This window comes from Lepisma saccharinum, chromosome 7 (assembly GCF_977018435.1).
Source record: "Lepisma saccharinum chromosome 7, izLepSacc3.1, whole genome shotgun sequence".
NCBI lineage: Eukaryota > Metazoa > Arthropoda > Insecta > Zygentoma > Lepismatidae > Lepisma > Lepisma saccharinum.
The window spans coordinates 41,336,476-41,356,937 of NC_139235.1; the positions used below are offsets into that span (position 1 = coordinate 41,336,476).

The window sequence follows — 20,462 nt, forward strand, 5'->3', positions numbered from 1 at the left end:
GCTTAGTTAGGTGGTTTGTATTTACCACAAGTAAGTACTATGCTCTTGCTAAACAATGCCACCGGAATCAATTGATAAAGAGTTCTCATAATTCAAGTCTATTTATATTCACTCTAATTTTACAGTGGACAGGAAATAAAATGGCCCAATTTCTGGAACTTTTTTCTTAATGTATCATGATAGCACAACTGGGGATGTCAGTGATTTCTTCACACAGCCCCAACACCCCTAATTCCCACAAATTTTCAACAACACCTCTTAAAAAATGTCATTGATGCTAAATATACCTTTACACACACCTCCCGCCATATGGAAAGTTTTGGATAAATTCCTGGTGGAATTGTGCGTACAGCTATACATTTTGTGTGTAGACTGTTGCATCACTATTAACTGACGGAAAACACCCTTAAGATGAAATCTATTAGAATTTCTCAATGTTTTTCTGTCAATTTGTTGATCCACCTCTGTCTCTACAACAAAATTTTACAGGAGACTAGAAGCATGTCTAAGTTTAATGACAAAGCAATGTGTTTAACTTAATGTGGTAATTGTATATTTTCTTTTTATTGTCATTACATTTTCAAATTTCAAAATGATATATATGTACTATTGAGGTGCAAATAATTTGGTTCCGAAGAGAACTATGCCACTTTCTTTTTCTACAATGACGGTGGCAAATGGACGATCAATCTTGAATGGTTTTGGTTGATATTTGACTCGGTCAACAACTAGGACCACTGTAAAGAAAGTACGGAATTATTAGATAGTACATACAGTTACACTCAAACACCTTTTCCTCTCATATATAAACATACTGATTACATACTGAAGAATATTATGTAAGTGGTGATTTCAGCTCGAATCAGATGAAAATATATCAACATACTTCTACTAACATGCTGCATATCTCAAAGAATGACATTGTATTCCTTTCCAGCCTTGGATAGGAAGAATTTCTTAAATAAAAAAATCGAGGAAACTTGAACTCTATTCATTACAATTTTTTACTTCAGTACATTGGTGTTTATTAAAATGAAGTTCCTTGGAGTTAGAGATTTGCTATCAACACTAGGGAACGGATTTTAAGGTGCAGCACCTTTCCAAATATATAGCTGTTTTCATACCGATCGTTTAAAATGTATTTTAGGCCTTTTTTCTTTTTTCGATGCCTGGGGTCCCGGGTTCGAATCCTGGCCTGAGCATGGATGTTTGTGAGTGTTCATTCATCAATTTCTTCGTTTCATCCCTCATTCACAAATTCGCAAATTAGCCAAATGTGGCACAAAAAGCGAAGTAAAATAAAGCAAATCAAATCAAATTTAGGACTTTTTGCATCTTTTCGTGCGATTAGCACATGTATTCTCTTTTTACCCCCTCTTTGATGCTTCAGCACCTTTTTTCTTCCTTTTCTTTCATGTTTTGTTAAAAAATTAGACATAAAAATAAATGCTTTTCACTCTTCTTGAGCAGGTACATAAAATCATACAGTCTCATTTTGTAGAGCACAATGAGAGCTATAAAATGGCATAATGTGTATAATCATTGCAGCCCCAATATTTCCCAATATAATGTTGCAAAACCCACGAGAGAAAACACAAACTTCAACAAAACCTATTTGGCAGAACCACAGTTCTAATGCGGTCCGCGCGCTTTATATACAGAAGGTGCAGAAATAGAGGACATTGAATAAATACATTTTATCAGCACCTTTGTGAAAACATTTTCAGAACCTTTTATTCCTTTCCCGACCATAATTTTGCACCTTAAAATACTTTCACTAATCATCACCTACACATGTGTAGAAAGTTTCCTTTAATGTGAAAAACTTTGTGCTACTGGCAAACTGGAATGCATGTTTTAGTCTTTTATGAACGAAGGTGTGGTTCATTGCTGTTTGACAAAGTTTCCCCTTTTGATATTGTTGATGCCTTATTTTGAGAGTTTGCAGAACTTTATACGTTGGTTGGTGAGTGATTGTATCATTGGATGAAGGATATTTGATGCTTTCTAATTGGTACTAAATGACTTGCTGGTGAATTTCTACATAAAATAACTGTCCACAACTCTATTAGTCTCCATAGCCAGAAGATTCATTGCTTATCAACATACTTAGGATTATCCTTACTCCTTATACATTTTCACTTTTTATTTACGTATGAATATTTCTTGTGTTTAATCCCATATAGTCTGAAAGCCAAGGCCGAGTATGTCTTCTTTTTAGCAGAAAATGTACAACTTTGTAAACAATTAGTCCACTCGTAGAAAGATCAAATCAGTTTGTTTCCTATCCTGCAACGAGAGTTTTTACAAGATGGAAGTCAGAATACAATATGGCCGCTATACTTCTGTCCTTGATTAGACCCTCTTAGATTACAAAATTACCAAACTATTATAAACATTGTACTTGACAGGAAACAATACTTGGACAGATATCACCAAACTCCTAAAATTTTGCACGTGACCATCATTTGGAAAAATAGTAGCAGGAACATTACTAAAAAATGCATTCTCCTAAACATGAAATTTGTGCATTTCGACGATGAGCTTTCACTTCTCAATGCTTTCTACAAGCATGAGGAAAACAGTTTTTATTTTATTTTAAGTTTTTCTGCAACCATTTTAGAAAAATGGCCATCGGAAAATGAGTTGAGTTAAAAGGTAACTGGCAGTGGAGTTTTGCTCATGTAATGGACATGGCAGACATGTCAACGCTCAAGACAGTGTGGTGCATACCCATCACGTGGCTTATGGAACTCTCGCCAAAAATGCAATTTACTCACTGCCCATTTGCCAACTCTGAAATTTTGGTAGGAGTTATCTTAGTTTTGTCACTCCTAAAAGTAATACCATGAAGGGTGTGGCATGAAATAATAAAACTCTTCATGCGGTGCACTGTCTATTTTGGACATGTTACATGGCAATTGTACAAAAGTGACACCATAGACACTGTCATCAGGCTACACGGGAGAGGCGACCTTGCTGCTGAATACAACCAATCCGGTGTCCCTCTCGACTATGAAACTTGCAAACGGGCGGTTAACGAAGAAACGCAAGGGAAGATATGCAATTTGAACTTCGATCTCTGACACTGAAAAGAGAAACAGTGTCAAGACTTAAGATTTACATTTCTTTCTAAGCAAGATGAAATTTGCGCTGAACAACTGAACATTGAGAAAATTATAGCAGTGCTTCTTCATAGAAAGATATGAAAAGGAAGGATATAAGTAGTTACCATTAACATCATCTCTCGTTGGAGCTAGATAATTTTTTAGCTATCGCGCGTTATGTCTATTGATTGGATTACTAGGTCATTCAAATATGACCGGGACTGATTTATTTTTACCAAATCCTTTATTGTCAAATACTTATTTGCACATGTCACCCTTCAAAGTACTCCCCTCCAGAGTCCATACATTTTTTCCAACGTTCTGGAAGCATCTTAATGCCCTTTTCATAAAAGTTTTTCGGTTGGCTGCGTATCCACTCCCAAACACTGCCGATGACGGCGTCGTTATCCGCAAACCACATGTCTTCCAAGTCTGATTTAAGCCTTCCAAACGGGTAGAAATCACTTGTGGCCAAATCGGGACTGTATGGCAGGTGTGGCAGAAGGTCCCATTTCAATTTGCTGAGGGTTGCATTGTTGTTTTGGCTGTATGAGGCCGTGCATTGTCTTGAAGGAAGGCTACCCGCTTTCCACCTCTCTTCCACTTGGATCGGATCTTTTCCTTCACTTCTGTTGTCAGGAGTTCTGAGTAGGGGTGTGCGGGATCCCGAAAAGTCGGGATCGGGATCGGGAAAAGAATTTCCCGTCCCGATCCCGATTTCGGGAAATTACTTCCTGACTTTTCGGGATCCCGAGAAGTACCGAATGGTCATTTTAAAAAGTCTAATTCTCGACGTTTTCTGCATTGTAAATGTATGAAACTTATCGGAAATTGTTAGTTTTTATTCCAGAAATGCAAAAACAATCACTTAAGGTGAAAATGACGTACAGAATTCGAGATTTCCAGAACTTTGGGAAATTTCGAACATTTTCCATCCCGGTCAGGAAATTGCGAATTTCTCCCGTCCCGATTGTCGGGATTTAAAAAAAAAATCCCGTCTCGATCCCGTCCCGACCCAAAAAATTCTGTCCCGCATACCCCTAATTCTGAGTAAAAAGCTGCAGTGACTGTTGCTGGCATCTGTAAGAAAGTCTACATGGATAACCCCCTGCCAGTCCCAAAAAAACGTTGCCATCACTTTTCCTACCGATCGGGTCCGCCGCGCTTTCTTGAGTCTGGGAAAACCTGTATGCCGCCACTCACGTGATGACTGCTGGGACTCATTCTCCACGCGCTCTCTTCCCTCTCTGAAGTACTTACACCACTCAAACACAGGGGTTCTTGAGAGACACCCTTCCCCATACTGTTGTTTGAATCTCTGCAAAATTTCAGATGGCTGGACGTTTTCTCCAATGAGAAATTTGATCACAATGCATTGTTCCACGCTCCGCGGCACCTTCTGTTCGCTCATCACTCTAGCAACACTCAGACACGACTGAGCGCGAAGTAGACTGAGCAGGTTCTAACCTCCGCGGGAGGGAGGGTGGGGATCGTGGCTCTATCCTCCCAAGGACGCACAACTGCTGCGCATGGCAGGTTGTTTGAAAAAAATAATCAGTCCCGGTCATATTTGAATGACCTAGTATTATTGTTTGTGTTACAGGTCATGTCCGGGGATGATTAACTTAATTTCAGACGTTAGAGGTGTTGATCGGTATTTAGTCTTTTGGCGATTTGTTAATTGATTGTTAATAGTTTGTTACGTCGGGGAGTTACGCTCAATTTAGACGTTGTGAGAGATTTTAGTTATTTGTTCTTTTACTAGTTTACGATTCATGTTCCATTTAGACCTTTCGGTGGTAGATCGCTTAATTGCAAACTTCAAAGGGTGACCGCTTAACTTGAGACTTTCAAAGTCCTGTTCCTTAATTTCAGACCTCGAAGAGGCAATCGCTTAATATCAGGTCTCGAAGGAGCGATCGCCTAATTTCAGACCTCGAGGGTAAATCGCTTAAGTTCAGTTCTCGAAGGGGCTATCGGTTAATTTTAGACATAGATGTTGGAACGATATCTTAATTTTAGATTTCAGTGGTTTCACAAGATACCGTATACATCTAATGTTAATTGATGATTGATTATTTGTTAAAATATCTTAAAGGAGCGATTTCCGCTCCGCTTTTCTCCTAATCGGCTCACGTTATCATTCGTAGATTAACATTTCTAAATAGTAGGTAGTGAGTTTAAGATTTATTCTATGCGATATGCCGGAATGTCTTCACGAAGAGAAAATCAGTGTCAGATTTACGTCCGTCTCTAATGTGGTAAGATGAGATTTCTAGCTGTTTATAGCTCACTAATATGTTGATTGAGGATACATTAAAGTCCTTGCATTTGGAAAATTGATGTCCAACACTTTAAGGAACGGAAGCTGCCAAGATTAAAATCCCCCATAACTAATAGCCTTTTCAAAATTCCTTCGATATATTTGATTCTTTACGACTCGAAATAACTGAAATAATGTATATAAAAGCACTGTTTATTTAATACTTGTTATATTTTCGCTATACATACAAGGTATATAGTTTACATGCGGTGGTCCTAAGGAGATACGACTTTACTGCTAAAGAGTACGATACCACTCTCTTTGTCTACTATAAGACTGACGAATGGGCGATGGGCCGTGAAGAATGCTGCCCCAGGCATATCGCCAATCAAAGGCATTATTATTCCCACTGGAAAGAAAGTAATAGATAATTAGGCTATTTGTCCGTACTGTAAGGAATCATGTCTGGGAAAGGTTATTATTTTTATATATTTCCAGTCTTATTTATGTTTATTGTGACTCCGTTACTGTATTCTATCTGTCATTAGTTACCTCTATACGTAGCTATTGCATTATGGTACGTAATCTGGACATCGTTTACATTGGCTTGTACAGACATAGACATTTCTGGGTTGTAACAATCCCATGAACTTTCAAAGAAATCGTTACAACCCAGAATTGTCCATGACTGTAGTCCACAGTCAGAACTACTACTATCTTCATATGCTTTCTTTAGTTTCATGCAGTTGATTCTAAAGTACAGCAAGAAACATCTTTCGAGGTATATTCTACGTGAAATATTGCGTGATATATTCTGAAATTAAATCTCTGACAGCACCGTTGTCCAATCAGCTCATGCTGATAAGTGTCGTGCGTAGGATTTTCTTAGGAAGGTTACGTATACATTTTTTAGTAGTCGCCTCTCATTTTGCCATCTTTCCTGCCTTTGACATTTTTAGCAATATTGGGCCAAACGGGGCGCACGCTACTAATGCTGATATTTCTAATATTTCCTAAAATATAAAAATCTTAAGAATGAAAAGTATTTAATATTTAATCAAATGATATTTCTATTTGTACATTTTATATTGTTTTTAATAATTATCAATCTATTATTATACTTGAACAGATTTTTAAAAATATATTTGTTTTTATGCAGTTTAATGTTAATTATGTACAATTACATAAAACTGATACAGCTATACATTGTCGTACGCCGGGCATTGTGTGTGGCCACTGAGGCACAACTAAACAGAACAGCATTTTTTCCCTTTCAGAATAGGCTATGGTTTAAGTTATGCCTCAGTGGCCAGACACACTGCCCTGCGTACGCCAATGTATAGCTGTATCAGTTTTATAGTACATAATTAAAATTAAACTGCATAAAAACAAATGTATTTCTAGAAATCTGTTCAAGTAATAATGGATTGAGAATTATTTAAAACGATATAAACTTTATTTCGGAGGGGGCTGGAATTGTAAAGGTGGATATACATGACTGCATGCTTGGACCTCACATTAACGAGGTTTTACTGTATTAATGCGAAAGTGACTATTCCCAATTATATGCATACATTTCTTAGTTTTGCTTTAAAATATTCAAGAACTATATAACAACATTGAAACACATCTTATGTAATAAAAAAGAACATTGTTTTTCCACTCAATATTGGTGCAAAATTAATGCAAACTTGGAATTTTGCATAATTTCCACGCTAATTAGATTCAGCGAAGCGCCGCGCTGAATTTTTTGCCGATCCCACAAAAAGTCTAAAATGCCGGAACAAATCGGTAAATAGAATTCAACCGACACCACTGTTTAAAAGTCGTTCAAAGACAAAAAATGTAATCGAGGGTAATTCTAAGCGGGGAGGGGGGGGGTGTTGATTCTTTCCCGAGGTCTTTACTGCTTTCATTTGAATATTTCGATTTTTCAAAATTTCGGAAGGTTCTGTAGCCCCATTAGCCCTCCCCCTACGTACGACAGTGCAGCTATGTATACTTATACCCAAACCACAGCATAAAATGTTGCTGTATACGTTTCAAGTTGTTTCGAATCCACTTTACACTTGGTACGATAACAGTTGAAGTGGTATCCGAACCACCGTGCACTGTGCCTCTATGGAGACTAGAACCCTAAACCTCTTATTTACGAAGTGAGAGGTTTTAACCACAAAACTACCGAAAGGCCCCAATACATACACCACAAATTAATAATCCTATAGTGAGGCACATATTTCTCTATTGGTTTAAATTCAGGCACGTATCTAGAAATATATTTGGGGGGGGGGATCCGAACCAAGTGTGTCAGGAATAATAATAATAATAATAATAATAATAATAATGTTTAAATTAAAATAATTATATTAAATCAAATTAATACTAATTACAATACATAAATTAATATTATATTATTATTACACGAATAGGTAAAAATACTGTATAAGAATAGAGATATAACAGTACATATTCATTACGTAGATTACCTGTAGTTAAGATCGGAATAATTAACATAGGAACAAGTGCACTGGCAATGAAATTAATGTCAAATGGACGAATAACTGAATATTTATCGAATATCAAAACTGATGTTACATGCAGTTGGAGAAAAGTTAGTTTCTGATTAATATTTTATACATATTATTTTGAGTAGTAGTGTACATAAAGCTTCTTTTTAATGTTATTTAAAGCCGTATGATCCCAATATAATCCTTAGCTTCTAAAAAGTTCAGAGGAAATTAATAACCATCGATTATGCAACAAATGCTAATACTGTATATTAATTAAATTTTAGTACTTGTTAAGTCTTTCAGTGGGTCCAGACCCCTGGACCCCCTAAATACGTCCTTCATGTCCTTCAAAGCCGTATGATCCCAACATAATCCTTGTCTTTCAATAGGTTCAGAGGAAATTATACAACAAAGGCTAAACCAATATATTTTTCATTATTTAATTTTAGTACCTGATAAGCCTTTCGGGGGGAGGAGGGGGGGCGGACCATGGACCCCCTAAATACGTTCTTGTTTAAATTGTATGTTATTTAAAATCCCGAAAATAATCAGGGTTTGTAAATGAAACAAAGTCATTGGTGGAAATCACTGCCTTTGATTAGTATCTAATAATTTTACATAGTTATGCCATAGATACAATCTTTCAGGCTACATAGGAGATGTGACCTTAGTGATGAATACAATTATTCCAGTTTCTCTTTCCACAATGAGGTTGACAAACGGACAGTCAACTTTGAATAATACAAGGGGACGGCCTGCGCTAGGCGGCAAAAACTGCACAACTAGAAAGAAAACAGTGGAACGTGTCATATTATATAACTTTCATTAGTATTTGTTTCAGTCTTATGCTATCCTCCAAATGTCGAAAATGAAAGAGGGAAGGGCGCTAGCAGAATTTTTTCTCAGGAATGGGACAGAGTAAGATTTCATATTTTGCCCTTCAGCCATATAAACTTTTATTATTATCATTATCAACATCATTAATGCTATTATTATTATTATTATTATACTTTATAAATCATAAAATTCAAATTGAATTGACAATAATTTGACGCTAGATACAAGTTCAGGCTCCAGTCGACTATCTAGATAGAAACAGGATTAGCCTTGCTCCCTTTCCATAAGCATCTATCACTTTGTTAGTGAACAGTTCTTTGTCTTTTTCCGAAAGCACACATATCTACTGTGCTTCATGGCACCCCTGATCAATGTTTTTACGTGCCGAGGGGTACTAAAAAAAAAAGGAATAATTCAAAACGATGGGGTGTGAATTATCAAGGTCAGATCCCGACTTCGGGAAATGATTCCCGACTTTTTGTAATCCCGAACAGCGGAGAAAATACAAAGGATCATATTTAAAATATGTTAATTCTTGATACTTTCTGCACAATAAGTGCCTGAAATTTCTTGAAATGAACAATTTTTATTCCCGAAGTGCAAAGACAATGACTTGAAGCTGAAGTAGTTGTGTCGTCCTGGTCAGGAAATGGATATTTTTTCAGTCCCGAATGTCAGGATTATTAATATATTCTTCTCAATTCGGTCCCGACCAAAACTTTTCCGTCCCGCATACCACTAATGCATTGCATAAACATTATTATTTGTAATAAAATATTATCACTACAGTTCCACCATTCAACTTACATGAACTCCTTCCAGATACCTTAGGGGAGGGGGGTGCAAGTGCCACCCCTGCCCCCACCCTCTGCGGACACCCTTGGGGGGAGAGGATAGCTTGAGAAAAATCCACACTTTTCCAGGGGAAATACGGAGTGCTCGTACTGAGACAAGCCTCTGCTTCATCTCGAAATTCGAAACAAGACAAGGACTTTGAGGCGATACGACATCGATAATGGGACAAACCTCTGTAAATCGAAACGAGACCGTCTCGTCTCCTTCGACTCTTCGGTAACAGTTTGAAAAGTTCACACAAACCAAAATAGCTTTATTATACCGCATACCAATAGGGTCATATAATTTTGTTTACCGTAATTGAACAGTTAATCCGTGGCATCAAAACGAGGACCGAGACAAAAATGTTATTAATGAAAGCATTAGACTTAACGACCCACTGTACAGTGGGACCCTTGAGTATTACCGTGCAAATTGTCCATCATCATGTTCGTGCACTTTATTTGACCCAATAAGAGCTTCAAGAATGAAAAGAAAACTCAAAACAAGCTGTTGACAATTTCTGCACCAGCATACATAAAAATCCATCGCTTAAAAACACACAGGATGTAGAAAAATTAATGAAAATAGTCATGGACAATTTGCACGGTAATACTCATTGATCCCACTGTACATGTTGCATATCCTACATATTTTGAGATTCTAGACGAGACCGAGACGAGTGTTTATAAATCTAGACGAGAACGAGAAAGCCATTTTGAACTCTGAAGGAGACCAAGTTTGAGACAGGAACCTCATATACGAGTCTGGATGAGACTCTTCCAAGACTCGTCCCAATACAATCTCTAAAATTAAAATTGTGTGATTATGTTAAATATTTCTCATAAATATAAGTAGCGACTTTTAAGTTTTCACAAATAACCACCAGAAAACGCTGCTGGTGGAAAGTGGTTATTATTGGATAAACACATTTTTATGTACAAAATATGAAACGTGAATTTTAGGATTTTACCCCTTTTTTTTAGTTTTTTTTAAAATATACTTATAAGAACATGGTACCGTTCTGCGTTTACCATGTTAACTCGATGTGCCTCATGGATACAAATTAGAACATTTGGCATTTCACCCGCTTTATTAGTTACAGATTTTTAACATCTACGACTTGCATTTATATTATAATTAATTAGCATTTGAATGTGATTTTATTGTACACAATTTAATTTTTTTTTATCTTTGTAGCATTCCTTAAATAATCAAATCGAGAAAACTAATGTTTTTTTTTTAATTATCTGAATTTTACACATAAAATATTACTTCCATTTGCTACTTGATAGGCTATAATGACGACTGTTGTTGACAATTTTTTGACTGGCAGATCGATTAAAATTTACATAGCCATTGGACACCGAGGAGGGCCTCATCCATCTCATATTGCAACGCCAGTGTTGACAACTACTAAACTATTTGCACGATATTTATCGTGCGTTGTCATCAAGGAAATTCAATAATTGGTGTTTCTTTACATAAAACTTGGAGGTGAAGGAAGCAATGAACTGCCATCTGCCAACAGCACAAGTTATGTTCTAAATGCTATCAAAATCGAAATACTATTTTTATGAATATGATACATTATTGGAGAACGAACAGGTGCATTTTCTTCCTGTGATTCCAAAGCATAAAATTCTAAATGTAATTTTATGCTTGAAGTCTGTTCCTTTCCTCTCCAGTTTAAACCAAATCAGTCAATGAATTATACAGGGTGTTTTGTAAGTTCGTTTACAACGCTTGCGAGCTGATTGTACGAGTGGAAATAAGGTGGAAAGTTCATGTAACGAAATTCCGGAAACGGCTTTGTTGCCGAGTTATTGACGTTTGAAAACGTGGGAAAATGATTTTCCTAAGTGAATAATGGCAAAACGGGTGGAGAGAAGTCGTCAGTGTTGGGCGGTCCACTAAGAAATTGGGTACGCTCTTGTCAAAGAATCACGTGGCAATGTTGTGCAATGTCGGCGCAAGGGATTCCCCAAAGGACGCGAACGAAGATGTTGACGGGAGTGGGGTGGGTGTGCGTTCTGCGTGAGCTGGTATCGACGAAAATTGGCATGTGTTGAATGGCAGCAAAAAACAAAGAAAATATCCTGAGCGAAGGGCACTATGACATAAAAACGAAAAAAATGAACTGTCATAGGTTGCATACCCTGAAGGGCACACAGTATGCTTAATGGAGATGTGAAGGGAACCTCATCACAGACGGTTTTCAAAGTGTCCACCATGTACTTCCAAGCAGAGGCGACAACGGCGAATCAAGGATTGTCTAGTGCGACCCAACAACCCGGGCGTTTCATCTCTCCCCAGAGGAAGAAATCCAGGGGCGTAATATCAGGCGATCGAGGTGGCCATGGCACAGGCCCTCCCCTGCCAATGCACTGGTTGTGGAATACGGTATTGAGGAAATGGTGCACATTCCGATCGAAATGTGGGGGTGCACCTTCATGTTGAAACCACGTCCTCTAGTAGTTCAGGCAAAACCTCACTGAGAAATTCTTGATAAGTGGGTCCACATAGGCGAACAGGGAGAATGTACGGTCCAATCAAATGGTCATGCAGTATCCGGCACCACACATTCACTGCAAATCTGTGCTGATGATGTACCACTAGCAGTGCGTGTGGATTTTCATGTTCCAACACATGACTGTTTTTACTATTGAACACACCAGTTTTCGTGAAGATAGCCTCATCAGTCCATAGTACCATATTCTGAAAATTGGGGATAGTTTCAATTTGATGAACAAACCATTGGCAAAAGTCCTCACGTGGGCCAAAGTCGCGAGGTAAAAGATCTTGCACTTTCTTCAATTTGTACGGGTGCATCCCCTCTTCTGCCAGGACTCGCCACACATTCACATAGGATGTGTATCGTTCGTGGGCTAGTACACGCGTACTGGTGCCTGGATGATCCATCACTGCAGTTAGCACATCTTCCACAAACCGTCGTGTTCGCACACTTCACGGTCGTCCAACTTCTCGACGAGGTGGCAACACTGATCCTGTTTCCCGAAGTCGAGTGTCTACAGTTTGAAATAAGGTGTGCGATGGTAACACCCTATTTGGAAAACGTGCCCCATACAGACGCCTTGCAGCACGGCTATTACCTCCAGCCTCCCCATAAATCAGATGCATGTCCGCCAGCTCTTGGGACGTGTATGCAGCCATCCCTTACACCGGGCTACAAGTGTTTATGGCCGTTAACACTAGTACACTTCACAGAACACGATGGGCTGTGGCTAAGAATTAACACGTAACACTGCTAGGTCAAATGTTTGCCCAACACTACTGTCCAAGAACCTCACATCTCTCCATTCAACCGTGAATGTTTAACAACCTGCTGCTGGCCCAGCACCTGAAGCACGAATGGCACAGACACGTGCGCTCCTTCATGAGGAAAGCTACACTGTTGGCGCCCCTAGCGGGAAATGTGGTACTTAACGTCCGATCACACGGACACCCATCTGCCCTTCAGGGTATGCAACCTATGACAGTTCATTTTTTTCGTTTTTACGTTATGGTGCCCTTCGCTCAGGAAATTTTCTTTGTTTTTTGGTGCCATTCAACACATGCCAATTTTCGTCGATACCAGCTCACGCAGAACGCACACCCACCCCACTCCCGTCAACATCTTCGTTCGCGTCCTTTGGGGAATCCCTTGCGCCGACATTGCACAACATTGCCACGTGATTTTTTGACAAGAGCGTACCCAATTTCTTAGTGGACCGCCCAACACCGACGACTTCTCTCCACCCGTTTTGCCATTATTTACTTCGGAAAATCATTTTCCCACGTTATCAAACGTCAATAACTCGGCAACAAAGCCGTTTCCGGAATTTCGATACATGAACTTTCCACCTTATTTCCACTCGTACAATCAGCTCGCAAGCGTTGTAAACGAACTTACGAAACACCCTGTATACTCTCTTGTGAACAAAAATTTGTGAAACGAGGCTGGTATTACGTTTCTGTTAGCCTCAGAGCTTTTCGGAATGATATAATATAATATCATTATATTATATAATAATTTCATTATGATAGGCACGGTTCAAGTAAGTGTTCTGGTTTGTTTGCATTGTTGTGAATTTTCGAAAACAAAATTGGATAATTTTTATTACATACTGTAAGTACTTACTGTATGTAGCAAGTACTTACTATATTAATAAAGTGAGCAAGAATTTTGAAATGGGGACCATGGCCGTTGAAAGGACAGTTGGTGAATGTTCATTATTATTAGAAATGCCCTGGGGCAATTGAGAGATATAATTTACCCTCCTCCCCTTTCGGAGAGGCAAGTTTGTTTTGATCGGTTATTCTCATGCTCGCGGTCAGATAATCGGACTGCTAAGGTTTATGTTACATTCAGCAATTATTTGGTACATGGTAAGTCTATCTGCCCACTAAATTTTGCTTTATACAACTCTTGTGGTTTCTGAGATACCGAAAATTGACCTGGACGACCAGCAGACAAGCAGACGGCCATGACCGTATTGGAAGGGCACTTTTTTCAGCTTTATCGGAATGGTGCCCCAAATCCGCGAAAGTGAGATTTTGCAGTGAAGCTTTCTCATTTTTGGTGAAGAATTATCTTTTCCACATTTTTTGAACATTTTCATTGTTAACAATGTTATTTTGAGTTTCATTTTATATATGAGGAGTTGTTAAAATTACTTGAATCAAGTCTTTGAACTGTTTACAATAAAATATGATCGTAAATCTAATTTTAAATTTTGAACGAACAAACTGTGCTTTTTCACAGACACCAATCTTGCAATGAAGGAATGCTATGTAAGCAATCATAATCAGGTCTTCAGCAGAACAGTTTTATTTTTTGCAATTGCCAAGGCTCTGTTAAGTTCCAATCAGTTATAAATTGGTTTTATTTTAGAATACTGTCAGCCAAGTTAGTAAGGGGCTCGAAGGCTAAGACGGAGATTTATTATCATTTTGATCGGGTGGCAACTCACCGGGAATTCTGCGTGAATTATTGGCTCCTGGAATTATGCTTGAATTCTACGTGAATTTTTCTCCGTAGACGTGAAAAATTGCAACTTTTGTTAATCCCAATCCCATTGAATTTATACATATTTATTAATGTCCTGAGGCAAGGCTTTGACAGTTTAGCTTTTATTTTTATCGAGCAATTAAAAGAAAAGAAAGCTGCGTGGAAAGTAAAACAAAATTCTGTCAATCCGTTTGCTTTGTTAATGTCCTTTGCAAGACAATCTATGACACACGGAAGACTATTGCAATATATCTTGAAGTTGATTAAGTAAATTAAAGTGTGAAATTTTTATACAATTAACAATTTTTCGTAGATTATTATATCCTGTAGCATTTGTGACTTGTGTGTGTAGATGTATTTCGAATCTGAGTATGTAAAATGGCAAACGTAAACGCCGCACCGTAAATTAAATATATATACCGTTTAATTGAGTTGAATTAGAATTTTTGGATAAATTGGAATCACACAGGTCCTTTATATTGTTAATAGATTTGTGTGTTGGTGGTGAGAGGCTGTAATATGTAAGGTTCAAACAGAGAAAATATCTTGTACCCTTGAATTTTTGGAAAGTTCGCCGGGAATTATACTTGAATTTTATCAAGGTTCTTAAGTAGCCATCCTGTTAATGCATGGCTTGCTTTTAGGAAACTCGGATTTTGGAAATATACCGTAACACATTTTTTTTTTAATGCACAAAAATTGAGATCCGTAGCTATGACAAATATTTTAGTCATGGAAATCGTACGTACATATATAGGATGATCCGGGGTAAATATTGGACAAAAGTCAATCTTTTACCATAGCTCCCACATTTATGTACTTTTCTAGCCAGTAATTTTTTTGGTAATGACTATTTGATATATGTGTCGGATACCATTGTTGAAATTTACTAATTCCTTTCAGGAGTAGAAAAAAATAAAACTGTGTCCAAAAATTGCCCGCCCTTGGGGTAATAGTTGGACACAGCGGGGTAAATATTGGACAGGAGTTTTCAATCTGTTCTGAACAGTACAGAGATGAGCTACAGGGGATAAATGCTGGACAGTGGTGTGTACTATAGGTACTGTGTGTGGGGTAATTATTGAACACCACATGGCTGCTGTAAAAAATATATAACAGTGAAATCTAGTAAATATTAGCAAAACTTTTAATTTTTTGGCAACCTTTTAATAATTTCTGTTTTGTTCAAGTACAAACATTGCAAAAATGGTGTTGTTTAACCACACAAACTACATATAACATGTAAATTTAAGCACATTGAAGTGCTGTCTGTCACCAAACTACAATTAACTAACTGAACTGATTAGAACTAAATACAGTTATAACTAAAAACTAAATACATAACTTTTCAAACCTTTAAACTTTTTAGACAACTTCTTTGTTCAAGTAGGCCTACAAATATTGCACCCACATCATCTTCAATAATTACACGACCAGACTGCGGAGTAGGGAATATTTCGTTCCTGAGTCTAGAGATACTTTGAAACATCGACCTTACTTCATCATTACAAGTTATTTGAAATGGATTAACTGATACGGTTTGCACAGGACCATAAAACACATACAGCGTTTTCACAATTTCGATCTGTGGTTGCTCTGTCACAGTACCTGTTGTCTCCAAACCGTTTGAGAAATTTCATTTCAACGCTAAGTAATTTGTCTGAGGTTTGTTCTTCGTCTTCATAAAACATATTTTGTATTTTTCCATAATAGTAACTTGTATTGTAGTACACAGCATATATACCCCATCTTCTTCAATATGTTCACGTACCTTCTGAATTTGAAGTTTCGGTTGTCGAAGACTTCGTGTTCTTTTTTCTCATATTGTGCTTGTACACTGGTTCCATTATCAGACTCGCCCAAAAGAAATATCTGTCGAGTCCTATAATTCAATTTCATCCATGTCTTCAGTCTCAGAATCTGAAGAAATGGGCATATGTAGGGCTGCAGTCCAATAATCAAGCTGTCCAATAATTACCCCATAGCATGTCCAACAATTACCCCAATGTGTCCAATAATTACCCCATAACGAAACATGCATGTCATACTGTTACTGTTCATCCTATACAATAGTGTTTTTCAGCATAAACCACCTTCATACACATATCCAAGACTGGGCATTACAAAATTCAAGATCAAGTAAAAGAAAAGAACCATATACACAATTTTGTTTCATTTGAAAAAAGTTAAAAACATTTTTTTCAAGTGCTTTGGGTTATTAATATATTTTTTTGAGAAAATGTCCTAATCTCATCCCAATAATTAATCAGATGTTGGTTGGTTAGATGTAACAAATTATGATACAACATGGTTTTGGTCCCTATCCAATATTTATCCCGATTTTCCAATAATTACCCCGGGTCACCCTACCTTCCTTAAACTGGTGCTTTATCTAAAAATTACAACACACACTCGCTAGTGGTTAGTGCTTACCTTAACAAAACTCAGACTAACCTGTGGCAGAGGCAGCTTCTGTGCCCTCCTCGTTGACTTCAATCACGGCCTTCTGGACCACATCGGATACGCTGAGAGGCGATGCGCTGATCCCGGACAAGTCGGCACCACCTGAGAACACGTCCTCGATGCCCAGCTGAAACAGTGACGCAAGTCATTTAGAAACATTGCCACGAACTACATCGAGTAAGAAGGCGGGTGGCCTATTGGGGTGCGTTCCGAAAGTCTTAACGAAACGAACGAATCGAACGAAAGTAACTGGGCTCGTGAACCTGGTGAAACCAGTTATTTTTCAGATTTATGGGACGCTCTAGACGAAAGCGCAGGCGCAGCGTTTTGTTTATAAAAATTTTCCGCATGGCGTCCAGCGGAAGGCATTTCCTTCTGGTAGAAATAAACTCTGCTGTGAACACTATTACTCATTTTAATCACATTGTAAGAACAGTTATGGCACTTTCATCTTGCGCATGTTGCTTCATATCGCTCTCTGTTACAATTATAATACATTTTCCGAACTAGTGCAGTTTGAAGTCATCATGCACGCGCGAGGTCTGCAAGCAGCAGACGATTGATTCTCACTGAACAAACCAGCTTCCTGGCCCGTGCGTTTGGTGAATCTCGTTCTTTCACGAGACGCACGGAATGCGACTTCTGGGACAGCATAATGAACCTCACGAAACGCACGGAAGCACTTATGGGACAGCCAAGTACCATAACTCGTTTAACGCGTTAAGCTCGTGCGACTTTCGGAACGGGCCCGTATGGACAGTGGAAGAGGATGTCACGTTACTTCTCGTAATTTGTCCTCCATCGTGAGCACCGTGTATTGTGGAGTCGTAGGGTGTTAATAATCTCTTGTTCATTTTAATGGTAGCGCCGAGAACTTGGGGACGGAGTGTGGAATATGGTACAGGTGAACGAAGTTAGTAATAAGGTGTGTTTTATACAGCGTATATTGATACATCTGTAGATTGAATTGTATCTTCTGCAAATATGCTGTATAAAGAAACGAACTGCCTAATTGAGGTGAGTGTACAATCGGAAAACACAACTAGAATTTCATAGAAAAGCGAGGGAGCTACCGTACAGTGTTTAGTTATTTTAGAACAATCGTTGACGATTTTCTGCTATATTATCAACATCTGAAGTCAATACGTGCCACCCAGCCACGTAGCTAGATATTTTGACGTCCTAGGCAGGATTGCGGTTTGCAGATCCCTCCCCCGCACTACGGAGCACGGACATTTTATGTGGTTTCTTCTATATTTTCTTATTATGCTATGCTTTTTGCATTCTACAAATTTTGAAATGAGGAAACAAAGTAAACCTCAAAAAAATGTGCGTCTACGCGTAAACAACGATAGTCTACATTCTACACGTAGACTATTTTATACACGAAGATGACGTAATCTATGTAAACAACATGGCGAAAGGTGATAACTTAGCAAAGGGCGCAGTGGAATCAAAATAAAATTATACTGCGTATGAGTTGCTGATGTGTGAGGAGAACTTTCCATACTCTTTGTTCCAAATTCGAACAATTTCTCACCTAGGAAGAAACCTAATATAGCAAATATTCTTGTGTTTTATGGGAAAAGACCACTTTTGCCTCACGACTGCCATCTGTTGTTGTTTTTGCATACTATTTATCTTCTTCCATAGTTGATAATAGAAGAGAAGAGAAATTTTGTTGTAAATAGGATTCTTTTCATTTCGTTAGGAACCAATATAGTTGAAAATGTCACTTTCCTTTCATGAAACCCTTGAAAATTAATTTTAATGCACTTTAGATTGTCTACGCAGTCTGTGTAAACTACAACCCAATGTAATCTACGCGTAGATTACGTGTAGACAACGCATGTAGACGTAAACTTATAGTCTACGGCACATCACTAAAGATTAGTAGTTTGCATTTCTGATTGAAAGAGGACTTTAACATATTTAAGAATATATAAGTTATGTTTTAGTGTTTGAAAAACATCTTTGAAAACGTATGTACTATAACTACTACTTTGGAAAACAGAAAATTGCAGCAGTTTGTTACAAGAATACACTTCTGCCAAGTGGAAATTCCTCCGTCGCATTTTTTTTAAAGGGCTTTGGATGGCGTCCTCTGTGCATAGTGCCCTAGGCTTCAGTCCCCCTTGCCTACCCCTTGCTACGGGACTGGTGCCACTACTCTCAATATATTACAAGCACACACACATACAGGATGTTTCCGTGACCTTGGTCCAAACTTGCAGGGTTGATGGAAACTGACCCAAGTACCAATAGTTATGTCTCATAACTTTTTAATTGTGCATTTCCGAACTGAGGTTCCTTATCTCATATTGGTACTTGGGTCAGTCTCGATCCACCCTGCATGTTTGGAACAAGGTCACGGAAATACCCTTTAAATGCTAATTAAACCCTACGGATGTACATTTTAGTCTACTTATGTACACTGTGGTGGAAATTTCGCTTATATTTATTCCATTGAACATCGCTTTTGAGGGGGCAACTGCAAGGAACCAACAATCGATTAGACAATAACATTTAACAGTTTCAAACTTGCAACTTGCAAACGTTGTAACGTTTTGTAAACACTAACTAACGTAACTTAACTAAAAAACGAACATTATTAAATAACTGCACTTTAAATACAGTGTAGCGTTACATTGGGCTTTACAACAATGTTTTTTTTTTTACCTACATATGATGTCGTATAGCATGATGCAATCGGCCCGCGTCAAGTTTATTACCCGCTGATGGGAGAAAACTACAAAACTAAAAAAAATAGTTACAATCTAATTTCAAATTTTTAAAGCTCCAGAGTATGTCTAGATCTGCGTTTTATAGATTGTGAGTGACAAACAAGTGGAAATTATTCCATTTTTTTTAAAAAAAACTTACACCAATGTGTACGTAGCCAACAATAAAATAAACTAATGGAGTGAAATCTCTATAATTGCTGTTTTATTTACATATTAGTGCATACCATACCTACCATTTATATTTCTACCTTTAGTAGTTGAGACTACAGGGTGGCTCATAAGTCAGTTGACAGCATTATTAATAACTGACTGTAAACTGACTTACGGGCCATTCTGTATTATCCTAGTGTCCTACCACTTACATTATAGTGTTTTATATTCCTCCCACTAAAAATAATTATATAGGTTTGATTAGGTTTGGCGTATAAATCATATTATGAAAGAGGGTTTCGTTGAAATTCAATTTGAATATAATGAGATTTACCCCGATATTCGTGAAAAAATTATATACCGCGTGAGGCACCTAAAAGTACCACCTGAAATAGCGAAGAAACCAGAAACAGTAGCGATGTGAGGTTTGCGGGAAACAATAATATCAAATGGTGTTCATAAATCGGAGGTATGGGGTGGGTCGAAAAATATCGACAAATGGGGCATCTGGAGCAAAGTCATATTTTTTTAATGGAACGATAT

At 37.9% G+C, this 20,462-nt stretch overlaps 1 protein-coding gene across 2 annotated transcripts in view; it reads right to left on the bottom strand.

Annotated features, from left to right (window-relative positions):
- Positions 1–594: 594 nt before the first annotated feature.
- Positions 595–20,462, bottom strand: part of LOC145990208 (leukocyte elastase inhibitor-like) — a 59,546-nt gene continuing 39,678 nt past the window's right edge. Inside the window, exons 8-9 of one of the 2 annotated variants that reach the window (XM_083125876.1) lie at positions 17,017–17,152; positions 595–737 (exon numbers count right to left, since the gene is read on the bottom strand). In XM_083125876.1, the coding sequence (XP_082982002.1) occupies positions 607–737; positions 17,017–17,152 (267 nt within the window). In that variant the 3' untranslated portion in view covers positions 595–606. Of the gene's footprint in view, positions 738–5,627; positions 5,780–17,016; positions 17,153–20,462 lie in introns of those variants that run through there. The other variant, XM_083125875.1, reaches the window with a different exon arrangement.